Here is a 12,322-nt window from a genome sequence, read left to right on the forward strand (position 1 = left end):
GTGTACCCCAAACCCTAACCCCAATTCCCAACTCCAATATTGGAATCGACGATCTCAGGAGATTAGGGTTTCCAATCGAAACTGCCGCTACTACTACTACTAATATAAGCAATAACAGCAACACTATAGTTGATGCTTTTGTTATGCAGCAGGAGCTAAAGCTAAAGTTCGGGTCTTTGCCTAAGGAGGTTGAAGATTAAGTTATGGAAAGGAACGAGAAGAAAATAAAAAACAGAAAACTCAAAGTGGTGAAGGGCATGGATGAGTTGGGCCACGGCCCGCCACCTCCGTCGTCACCATCACCGTCGGCAACGAGTACCTCACCACCACCGTTGACACGGGTACGGCGGCGCTGGTGCTGACGGAGCGTTTGAGTGGCTGCACGAAGTGAGGATCGTCGATGGGGCCCATGGAAGCGCACTTGCATTTGAGGGTGGAGTTCCAGTGGTTCTTAATGGCATTGTCGGTTCTGCCGGAAAGGAGTCGGGCTATGGTGGCCCACTTGTTGCCAAACCGAGCGTGAGCTCTGATTATGGAGTCGTCCTCTTCGGGGGTGAAGGCCCAATGCTCCACGGGTGGGGAGAGCTGGTTGCACCATCGAAGCCTGCAAGACTTGCCCTAGCAGAACATTGAGAGAGAGAGGAGGGGGAGGAGATGATAGTGGTAGTGGTGGAGAGAAGGGTAGTTTAGGAATTTTATTTAATTTTTTAGGGTTTGGATAATTTTGCTTGTAAAAACTATTTTTTATGGATACAAATGGTAATTTCTATTTTTTATGGGTAGATATGTCAGCGTTTTCAAATTTTATGGGTAGAAATGGTAGTTTACTCTTTAGAATAAATTGATTGAACATTATGCTGCTAAAGTAATCTCTTTTGTGAAAATTGATTTATTTAAAACATAAGGAATATGGTAATATATAATTCATGTGAATATTGGTCAGCACAAAGGAAGGTCTATATTTAGCCGAATTATATACACATATTGATGGTAAATACACGTTTGGGTAACAAATTAAGAATAAAGTAATGCTTATTATTTATGCGAACAATAATCGGTCCAAAAGAAGTTTATTGTTTGGCCAAATAATAAGCATTGCACACTTTTTTTATTTTCTATTAATTATGCGGTCAATAATCGGCCCAAAGAAAGGTTATTGTTTGGCCAATTAATAGAAAATATATGCGGTAATAAATAGGTTGCAAAGTTTAAGTTTTCATGTGCGCATTCAGTCGGTCCAAAGAAAGGCTTAATGTGTGACAGAAATTTTGACAATATTTGATTACTGCAATGAGAGTATCACTTATAGTTAATTTTTTTATCTAAAGATTAAAAATTAATGTTGTTCTAGATATCTAAATACATATTTTTTTCCCATTATTTGACTAATATTTACTGCATGCTCTTTTTTTGTTCTAATAAAGAAATTATGGCTTCAGCTACCAATGTTTCTGTACAAATTAGCAGTATTCCTATGCTGAATGGTTCAAATTTTAAAGTTTGGAAGGATACCGTGGAGATTGTCCTCGGTTGTATAGATCATCCACTTCCATTCCAGAAAATCTCAATGAGGTTAAAATAGAAAAGTGGGAGAGATTCAATCGAATGAGTATTATGATCATGAAACGCTCAATTCCTGAGGCATTTCGGGGCTCAATTACTGAGGATAAAGATGCCAAACAGTTCCTGAAAGATGTTGAAAAAATTCTTTACTAATGAAAAGGCGGAGGCAAGTAGTCTTTTGAGAAAACTTGTCTCCATCAGGTATAAAGGTAAAAGGAACATAAGAAAGTACATTATGGAAATGTCTCATCTTGTTTCAAAATTGAAAGCACTAAAGTTAGAGTTGTCTAAAGATTTACTCGTGTATTTTATTTTGATCTCCCTTCCTGCATACTTTGGGCAATTCAAAGTGAGTTATAACACTCTGAATGACACTTGGTCCTTAAATGAGCTTATATCTCACTGTGTGCAAGAAGAAGAGAGGCTATAGCAAGATAAGACTGAAAGTGCTCACATGCCTTCATCTTCTCAGTATAAAAGAAAGCATGATACTATTGCGGATGTGCCTTCTCAATAGAAAAGGCTAAGAAATAGGATCAAGTTTCAACCTGTTTCTTTTGTAAGAAAGTGGGACACATGAAGAAGGATTGTACCAAATATGTCACTTGGCGTGTAAAGAAGGGTACAATTCTTACTTTCGTTTGTTCTAAGGCTAGTTTAAGTTATGTACCTATTGATACTTGGTGGGTAGATTCTGTTGCTACTACTCATGTAAGTGTTACTATCAGGGTTGCCTGTGGAGCCGACCACCAAGTGATGCTAAAAGATACATCTATGTGACAGACGGCAATATAGTTACAGTCGAAGCTATAGGAACTTTTAGATTATGTTCCACGAGTGGATTTTACTTGGATTAATTAGAGACATTTTATGCACCGTCATTTAGACAGAATTTAGTTTCTATTTTTTATTTGGACAAATCAGATTATTTTGTTCATTCGAAAACAATAAAGTCAGTCTCTTTTATAATTCGAATAATATTTACTCTGGTTGTTTTGGTGGATAATCTATATAGGTTTGATTTGAATTCCTATAATAATGAAATACTGCACACAGGTACAAAACAAAAACTAAATGAGAATTCGGCATCATTATGACACAAACACCTAGGTCACATATCTAAATAGAGAATTCAGAGGCTCGTGTCGGATGGAATTCTTGGATCCCTAAATTTGGCAGACTTTGAAGTTTGCATTGAGTGCATAAAAGGGAAAAGGACAAACGAAAGGAAATTAGGTGCCGAGAGAGTTAAAGATGTCTTAGAACTGATACATACCAATATATGTGGCTCATTCCCTACTGTCTCATGGAATGGACAACATTACTTTATTACGTTCATAGATGATTACTCTCGTTACGGGTAACTATATTTAATTCATGAAAGGTCCCAAGCCTTGGATGTTTTCAAGTCTTTCAAAGGTGAAGTTGAACTTCAACTTGGGAAGAAAATTAAAGCTGTCAAATCTGATCGTGGTGGTGAATACTACGAAAAATATGACGGTTCAGGTGAGCAACATCCCGGGCCTTTTGCTCTTTTCTTAGAGGAGTGCGGTATTGTTTTGCAATACACTATACCAGGCAAACCTAGCATGAATGGTATTGTAGAGCGCAGGAACCAAACTCTTAAGGACATGGTGAGAAGTATGATTAGTCATTCTTCCTTTCCTGAATCACTCTAGGAAGAATCCTTAAAAATCGCAGTGTATATTCTTAATAGGGTGCCAAGAAAAGTAGTTAGCAAAATCCCTTTATGAAATTTGGACTGGAAAAAGGTCCAATATAAGGCATTTGCATGTTTGGGGATTTCCAGCTGAGGCGCAACTTTATAGGTCGCATAAAAGAAAATTGGACTTAAGGACAATTAGTTCCTACTTTGTTGGTTACGCTGAGCGTTCACGGGGGTACAAGTTTTACAATCCTGCATCAAGGTCTATTTTTGAAATGGAAAATGCGAGATTTCTTGAGGATGTTGAGTTTGAGGGGAAGGAAATATTAGGAATGTTGCTTTTGATGATGATTCTATAACTGATAATAATCAGGTCTTTGTGCCTATTATTGTTCAAGATACAGTTATAGTACAAGAGCACAATGAGAATTCTACTGTAGATCCAGTTACAGTACAAGAGAACAATGAGAATATTGTTGTTGCTCAAGATACTGCTACAGCATAGGAAAATAATGAGAATCCTCCTCAACCCCAACCCATATAGCAAGCTCAACAACCTCAAGAAGTACCATTAAGGAGATCCAACAGAAAAAAGGAAAAAATCCATCTATGATCTCAAACAAGCTTTCCGTCAATGGTATCACAAGTTTAAGGCATTACCTCATATAGTTTTGAGGTAAATATTATAGATGAATGTGTATACCACAAATTCAGTGGGAGTAAATATATTTTTTGGGTCTTATATATTGATGACATTCTACTTCCCAGTAACGATATAGGTTTGTTGCATGAAACTAAGAAATTTCTATCGAACCAATTCGAAATGAAAGATCTTGGTGATGCCTCTTTTGTATTAGGAATCGAGATACTAAGAGATCTCTCTCAAGGTATTTTTGGATTATCACAAAAGAACTATATTAAAAAGATTTTAAATAGATATGTCATGAAAAGTTGTAGACCAATGGGCACACCCGTAACTAAAAGAGACAAGTTCAGTCTCAAACAATGTCCCAAAAATGATTTTGAGAGGACAACAATGCATGATAACCCTTATGCATCAACACTAGGGAGCTTAATGTATGCTCAAGTCTGCGCACGCCACGATATATCATTCTTAGTGGGAGTGTTGGGTAGATACTTGAGCAATCCTAGCATGGATCATTGGATAGTTGTTAAACGCGTAATGCGTTATCTAAAGAGAACAAAGGATTACATGCTTACTTATCAAAGATCAGAAAATTTGGAGATCATTAGGTCTTCTGATTCCGATTTCATGGCATATGGTTGCGAAACTTTGTCACTGAGCTTCATATAGTAGATGACATTGAAAGACCGAACAATATTATACTCCAACAACAATAAGAGCTTGACAAAATCGAAGCATATAGATATCAAGTTCTTAGTTGTTAAGGAGAAAGTTTAAGAAAAAACAGATTTTCATAGAACATATAGGAACTGAGTATATGCTAGCAGACCCATTACCAAGGGATTGATCCCTAAAGTCTTTCATGAGCACACTGCTCTGATGGGTGTCAATATTTGTGATGCCTTAGTTTAGTGGGAGTTTATTTTATGCTATATGTCTTATGACAGATATTGAATTATTTTTTTTCTGCAGAATTAAGTTGATTGTTTATTTCATATTATGTGAAATGTTCATTTTACAATATTTATTTTGTGTTTGATCTCAATAAAGTTTTAAAGTTGGACCAGTTGGAAACAGACATGTATGAGATCACTTAGCATGTAATTTCCATATTACTCATCCAAATTTGATCTATGTCGTTAAGTATGTTAGGATGGTGATTGTCGTGGTTCAGTCACGATATTAATGTGATAAAAATTGCGGTAGTTCCATATCTAATGTATGAAACGGACCAGATTGTTAAAGTAATAAGGGAAATAGCATTCAGATGCGCGCATAAAGTTTATAAGATGTGATTATGTCAAGAAAGAATATATGTATAGCCCAAGTGAGAGATTGTTAGAAAATTATTTAATTTCCTAATTTGTTTGTGGGCAATACATATATTAATTATAATCACAAATTACGCTATTTCATATTAAATGACTTATATAGTGGTGATCTCATTTATTGTTATAAATGCTAAATTGAATAAGTCATAATTACTTTTGATTTGGAATTAAAGGAGAATAAAACCAGATATTATCTTTTGGATTTTAGATATATTATCTTTTGGACTTTAGATACTATTTTATTTGGGTTTAGGGGTTTAATGGGTGTCATACTCAAATATAAATAGTGTCTTTAGGGTTTCGGTCCCCTATATACCAAAGCCGCCTTTGTGCTCTTTCCCCATTAGAAGGATTGCAATTCAGCTGCCTAAGAATACAGAAGGCTTTGGTTGAGGAAGATCGAAAGAATCACAAAATCCAAATCCTGCCATCAATTTCTAACTCTTATGAGTAAAGGTACGCTTCCGCATTATATTATATTTTTTGTGATTCAATATGGATGATTTGGGTTAATAAAATTATTTATTCCAACACTACAAGCTTGACAGCATCTCCGAAGCCTCATATGCCTTTGACACCGTCGATGACCACGACAAGTTTAATGTACTTTACCACACCATGCTCAAAATATGCAAAAAACTCTTCTCTGTCTGAAGTTTTGGAATTTTACCATAGGATAAGGTCTAATGGATTAAGCATGATGCATATAAGATATTTAATAGAATGTCTTATAGAGAATTTTATCATAGAAGGAGATGATAGAAAGACTAATGGAAGAGATGGCAGAAGGACTAACGCGACTAGGTCCGTTATCTTTTTGGGACGAATTTAATTAGTTTATTTTTTCGGAGACGAAAATGAAAATCGAGGTATTTTTCTGAGACAATTTTGACTATTAACTCGTAATACAAAAGATTCCTTGGTGCTCTCTATTTTCTTTTCCTTAATTTTTTTTAAAGAAAAAAAAAAGTGACGCTATATGCATGACAAAATATCATTGCCCTTTAAAGAAAAGCTTTATTCTGAACCATATCTATGCAATTATTGTAGCTAAAAATTATGGTAAAATCGTAAAACTAAAAGCTTTATGTAATAATGTCTTCTAATACTCGTGTAATAGGACCAAAAGTTCTAATTTTAATGGTTAATAATATGAGTAATTCAATTTTTTAAATTATTTTATTCAATTCAATAATAATACAAATACAAATATAATTGAAAAATTGAAGTAGAAAAAACAACAAAAGACTTATGTTATACTATTTGTTTATAATTATATAAATAACAAAAGTTGATATAAACGGTTAAGTACCACTGTGGTACTTTATTAAAACAACGTTGTTCTGGGAGTTCGGACATGTTGGTCAATCAATAAAATAACATCGTTTAGCAATCAAAACCTGCATGCCCATACGAATTAGCATTGAGTAGAAACTTTCAGAAGCGTTAAATACATTTGGTGAAATAAAAAAAAACTACCTTGAACCACCTTTTTTTAACAAATCAAATATACACATCTTTTTTCATATGGAAGGAGAAATCCATTACATTCTCCATTTGTCTCTTTCCATCATATGCTTTTAATAATTAAAAAAGGGAATTATGAAACTTAAATTGTACCAAAAAAATGATGTAAATACTAAATACCAGCATCATCTTCGCTTTACGAAAATAGACTAGACTATAATTTTAAGTCAGCAGAGTTTGAGAAACATTGTCCTAATCCGAAAAGACGAGAAAGATACAAAGAAATGCTTTAATGCGCCCCACAGGCCCTAACTGGCTAAGTTAACTCCTCTTACGTTGTACAATTTTATTATTATTACATCAAAATCCTAAGCCGCTTCTTGATAGCTTTACACCAGATTTAGAACTTGAGATCTTTACACCAGTTTTGCATATTAATTAATTGATTAATCAGAAATAAATAACAAGTAAATCCAATCAATAAAGCATGCTTAAATTACAACTGAACTAGGCAGGCAACAATACAAATCCATAATAAAATTGGCTCAAACAGTGGAAAAAAGATAAAAGGGGAAGACTATTGAGGAGATGGAAGAGGATGTTGCCAGTTACTGGGGATACTTTAACACCTAATTCATACCTAAAAACTGAATAATTACAATTCCCTTGTAAGCTACTCTGTTACAGCAAGCAAACTCTTCCAACCTGAATCAACAAAAGAAATTACCAAATCGTGAGAAGAGTTGGACCAACAGCTCGCATAGTGCCGTTAAAAAACAATTCAAATAAAGCAAGCAGGGGATTTCAATTATCTTCAATTTAAACGGGTTATAATGACCCTTTAATTTCTGGGAAGAGAGTCCCTATATTGAATTAGCACTTATGAAACTTGGATCAATAACAGAGACTAGAAAAAGTATTTTATTGTGGATTTACATTTTGATGTATTGCACGAGCTAAAAACTCCTCAGCGTCTGAACCTTCTATACTTGAAGCAAAGATTTACACCTAATTACAAATTTACATTATACCTAATACGGAGATAAGTTCTCCTAATTGATATTTTTGTATTATAAACATGGGAGATAAAATACTCTCAAATTTGAAGATGGTGGTTGTTGGTGGTGACTGGTGAGGAAGAAAGGAAAGGAAATGATAGTAGGTTTGATGGTGGTGAAGATGGGGTTTGGATAAGATAAGAGATGATGGAAATCAATAGAGAAGGGGCCAAAGTGGTAAAACGAAAATTTTGACTAATCTTTGAACATAAAAACATTTAAGGGTAAAATTGAAACAAAATAGAACGTGAAAAGTAAAATTGAAACGAAATGAAACTTGAATAAAATTGAAACCAACCTCAAACTGAGGTATAAAGTATACTTTTCCTGTTTCTTACTATTGTTGATGTTTTGATGTTTATACATATAATTGTATAATAACTTGAAAAGTTAGTATAAAAATCTCTTAAGACTACAAATATAATTATAATTTAGTATTCAAATTTGTTAAATTGATAAATGTCATAATTAATATAACGATACCTATTGATATAAATATATGGTATAATACTAATTTTATTTATCATGTAGAGTTAATAGTCAAAATCGTCCCTGAAAGATATCTCGATCTCCATTTTCGTTCCTGAAAGATAAAATTAATCGAATTCGTCCCCCAAAGATACTCTACCTGGTCACGTTCGTCCTTCCGTCATCTCCTTCACCGAGTTGGCAAACGTCCGCTGACGTGTGTCGTGAACTGCCAACGGGGCAGACAATCAAAACGACGCAATTTTGGTACAAGGCTCTCCTAGCCTTGAAACGTCGCCGTTTAGTCTTCAGAAGAGAGATTCAAACGTACTCGAGAGCTAGCTTTCTGTAAGCAGTTTTAATTTCTTGATCAGAAGAGTCCCTTGACTCAGACAACACCTCATATGGGTCACGTCGATTTGCTGGGGTAGACGGTCCTTCCAATTTTGAACCCATCCCCATTAACCAGCCAGTCACTCCCTTTCTCTCTGCCCTCTTCAAACACAGAGCTAAACCCAAAAATGAAAAAAAAAAAAAAATCACCTTTTAGCTTTCGAACACTATTGTGGCATGTTATTCATCGACCCAAGCGAGAGAATTCAAAATCCAAAGATAGATGAAGGGGAGCTCCGAGAGAAAGCAAGGAATTCAAAAAGTCATTGGATCGAGCATGGTTTATGGTTTCCTCGGAATGGGGGAAAAGTGGAGATTTTGCGAGGTGGGAATTGGGGATCTAAGGGAAGGTGCGTGAAGGTAAGGTCAATTTGAAATGAAATCGGAAATGGAAAAGAAAAGGGTTGGATTAGGTTTGAATTTTCAGGAAAGAAAAAAAAGGAGATGATGATGGGGGTTAAGGCTTTGCAACGTTTGAATCTCTCTTCTGAAGACTAAACGGCGACGTTTCAAGGTTAGGAGAGCCTTGTATCAAAACTGCGTCGTTTTAATTGTCTGCCACGTTGGCAGTTAACAACACACGTCAGCGGACGTTTGCCAACTCAGCGAAGGAGATGACGGAAGGACGAACGTGACCAGGTAGGATATCTTTGGGGGATGAATTCGATTAATTTTATCTTTCGGGGACGAAAATGGAAATCGAGGTATCTTTTAGGGACGATTTTGACTATTAACTCTTATCATGTAAGCATTATGTTAAAAATTTTAATCTAAACTTAAACTATAGGATATTTTAGAGAAATGATGCATGTACTCCACCTTTTTTTGGTATTTAAAACTTATTTTCTTAACATTAAAAAGGCTTTTAATAGCTTGTATTACTAAACGAAGGTGTACCACTCTTGCCTCTTGACGTATTCAAGAGTGGTACATATAGCAAATCTCTTTATAAGATTTGTCATTCTCATTTTCTTTTAGTCACTAAAATCAAGAAAAGATGGAGAGTCAGTTGGTCTAGCCTGAGGATGGCAACTTGACAAGATAGGAAGAAAAGAAACCTTGGCCAGACAATGGCGCCAAGGTTAGACAAGGAGAACCCTAGCTCTTGATAACAATATCTGAATACATCAGATGTCTACACACTAAAATATCTAAAAAGGAAAATCTATCCTAACTAATGTTTGCATTATGAATATTTAACATGAAATCCTCTAAACAACACTCACCATGATGCCGACAAACTACTTTGAAATTGATAAAAATATGTAATAGAGAATGCATCTTACCAATATAGAGGCCGTTAAAACAAACAGCTTGAAGCCAAGAACTACGATCATCACTATTGAAACCTTGTTATTTGCTGTAGCATTTGAGAGCTAGTTGAATGAGAAAGCAATTGCTCTGAACCCAGGGGCCTTATTAGGTGGTGGCCACCAACAGGGTTAGGAATGCCCTGTCTACTTATGTCTTTAGAATTGTTCATACTTGGTTCGGCATGTGATGATTCCATCAATGAACGAATCTGATTGTTGGAGGATTAACATGCATGAAAGACATCAATTATGTTAGTGTCCAATGGTAAAGAAGTATAGAGATCAATCATTATACATAAATACTTCAACTTTACCATATCCAAGCGCCTCTTGTGTAGGTCATTTTGTAGCTGCAGGTTCAAAGCATTGCAAATCAGAACCTAATTATAGTAAGACATTGATTTTCCAGTTCTGGAGAGAGGAGGTACAGAAGGAGGAAAAACTATTGCTTACAGGTTTGCCTTGATTCTTTTTATCTTCACTTGAATATCCTGGTATCTTCAAATCCCAATTTTTCTCTGAACAGGGAATAAAAAACAAAGTCAATCAACAGCTCTGATATCTAACTCTTTTCATAAAAATAAATATGATAATAATTCAAGTCCTAGCATTATTAGAGGACTTTTCCTCTCAAACGTGATGAGAGATTGGAAAGAAATGCTACATAGACAGCTCTTCTTTTGTCTGTTTTCTGCTATTGTACAGAGGATCTCTTATCCTGCTTTTCCTCGAATTATTCTTCTATCCGTATTAATGATATTTTTTTTTATCAAAACTTTTACTTCACTTGAGGGCAATCCATGATCTCTTATTCATAATACAAGCTTCAGATATATGCGTTACATAAAGCTGGGTCATGGGAGACAATGTTGAAAAATGAAATCCTCAAGTGGGACTCAATGATAGCAAGAATTTTCTACAACTTATCTAGTTTGGACAAAATGCTTTACATTTTTTTGATACTTTGATTCATAATAATTGATGCCAATTAGTGAGATAAAGCTTAATAGTCACAGTAACATTGTCTAGTAACCTCTCAAATAATAATAATAATAATAATAATAATGTTTAATTACTCTATTAGTTCCTATAGTTTTACCAAGTTTTTGCAATTAGGACCTATATTTTTTTCCTTTCAATTGGGTTCTTACACTGCATTTAATTTATTAATTAGGTCATTCCTAGTATAAAAAATGTTAGAATTAACTAATATTTTTTCGCAAATTGAAGGTATCCACGATTAAGAACCTAATTAGATCTTTGACCACATGTTTTTTGGGAGAAATATTTCGTTAATTTTAATTTTTTGACATGAAAATGACTTAATTACAAAATTAAAAGAAGTGTAGGAACCCAATTGAAAAAGAAAAAAAGTATAGGAATTTAATTGCAAATTTGGTAAAACTATAAAGACTAACAGAGTAATTAAACCTAATAATAATAATATAATAATAAATAATAATAATAATAATTTACTACTTATGATATCAACAATGATATTAAATTTATTATTAATTAGGAGATCTTATGATTGTTCACTGCATAAATGCAGACCCCACAGAGTATGAAAGTAAATTCCTATTGGGAAAAGAAATCTATAAAATCAATAGAAAGGTACTATAGCATTAGTTTCAGATTAATAATTCATCACTCGGCTAACTGAGAAAGTTATGTATAAAAGAAGAAACATGAGATATGAAAGTGTAATTGCAATCTGTAGGCAAGAAGGTAAGAAGAAGCATTGGTCAATGAAAGGACTCATGGAAAAGAAGGAAGAAAAGGATTCAAGTCAAGCATATATGAAGGGTAATTGCTGAGATGAGAATCAAGAGCAGTTGAAGGGTTACTCTTGCAACTAAAAAATTTGCATGCACACAGGCTATTTCTGTGTAAGAGTGAGGAAAACCGACAATGGATGATGAAGCAGTGAAGGGCATCTTTTAAGTGCCCAGGCTATTCTTTTCTATTTTGTTACTTGTGTACATGTTTCTAGAGCTGGATTCCCCACAGGAATTCAATCTCCCTTAGGCCTAAATACCAGGTTCCTATCATAATCACAGAAGCAAAAGGCATGTTACTGTAAATTTTGTGAAATAAAAAGTGTTCAGTCAAAATTCAATTAATTAATGTTTGAATAACGGAATAATTATTTCTTGATTTTTGCAAGGTGGATCAAAATTAAACTATAGTTACAGTCACAAAATACCTAGGTGTAGCAATAAATCCTTGGACTCCAAAGTGGATGACTTTCTGTGTTTTGCCAACATGCAACCATGTGTTGTCGCCTGTATATAAGAAAAGTTAAGTTTACAATTCTCCAGAACATTGATAAGCACAATCAATCTAGAACAAGTCAAGTAGTATAATCTCAATGAGTCATGCATACACTGTAGTAGCAAAAGAAGCAGCAACAAACT

General features: G+C 34.5%; 2 protein-coding genes across 2 annotated transcripts in view; both read right to left on the minus strand.

Annotated features, from left to right (window-relative positions):
• Positions 241-1,553, minus strand: LOC107615096 (transcription factor MYB44-like). Its single transcript, XM_016317210.1, has 2 exons — positions 1,513-1,553; positions 241-604 (listed from the first exon to the last, which is right to left on the minus strand). Exons 1-2 carry the CDS (start codon positions 1,551-1,553, stop codon positions 241-243), a joined length of 405 nt encoding a protein of 134 aa, XP_016172696.1.
• LOC107617601 (transcription initiation factor TFIID subunit 12b) overlaps positions 7,073-12,322 on the minus strand; it is a 9,503-nt gene continuing 4,253 nt past the window's right edge. Inside the window, exons 6-10 of the mRNA XM_021110558.1 lie at positions 12,112-12,190; positions 10,359-10,423; positions 10,220-10,255; positions 9,879-10,114; positions 7,073-7,378 (exon numbers count right to left, since the gene is read on the minus strand). Of these exons, the coding sequence (XP_020966217.1) occupies positions 9,932-10,114; positions 10,220-10,255; positions 10,359-10,423; positions 12,112-12,190 (363 nt within the window). The 3' untranslated portion in view covers positions 7,073-7,378; positions 9,879-9,931. The remainder of the gene's footprint in view (positions 7,379-9,878; positions 10,115-10,219; positions 10,256-10,358; positions 10,424-12,111; positions 12,191-12,322) is intronic.

This window comes from Arachis ipaensis, chromosome B09 (assembly GCF_000816755.2).
Source record: "Arachis ipaensis cultivar K30076 chromosome B09, Araip1.1, whole genome shotgun sequence".
NCBI classification, from domain to species: Eukaryota; Viridiplantae; Streptophyta; class Magnoliopsida; order Fabales; family Fabaceae; genus Arachis; species Arachis ipaensis.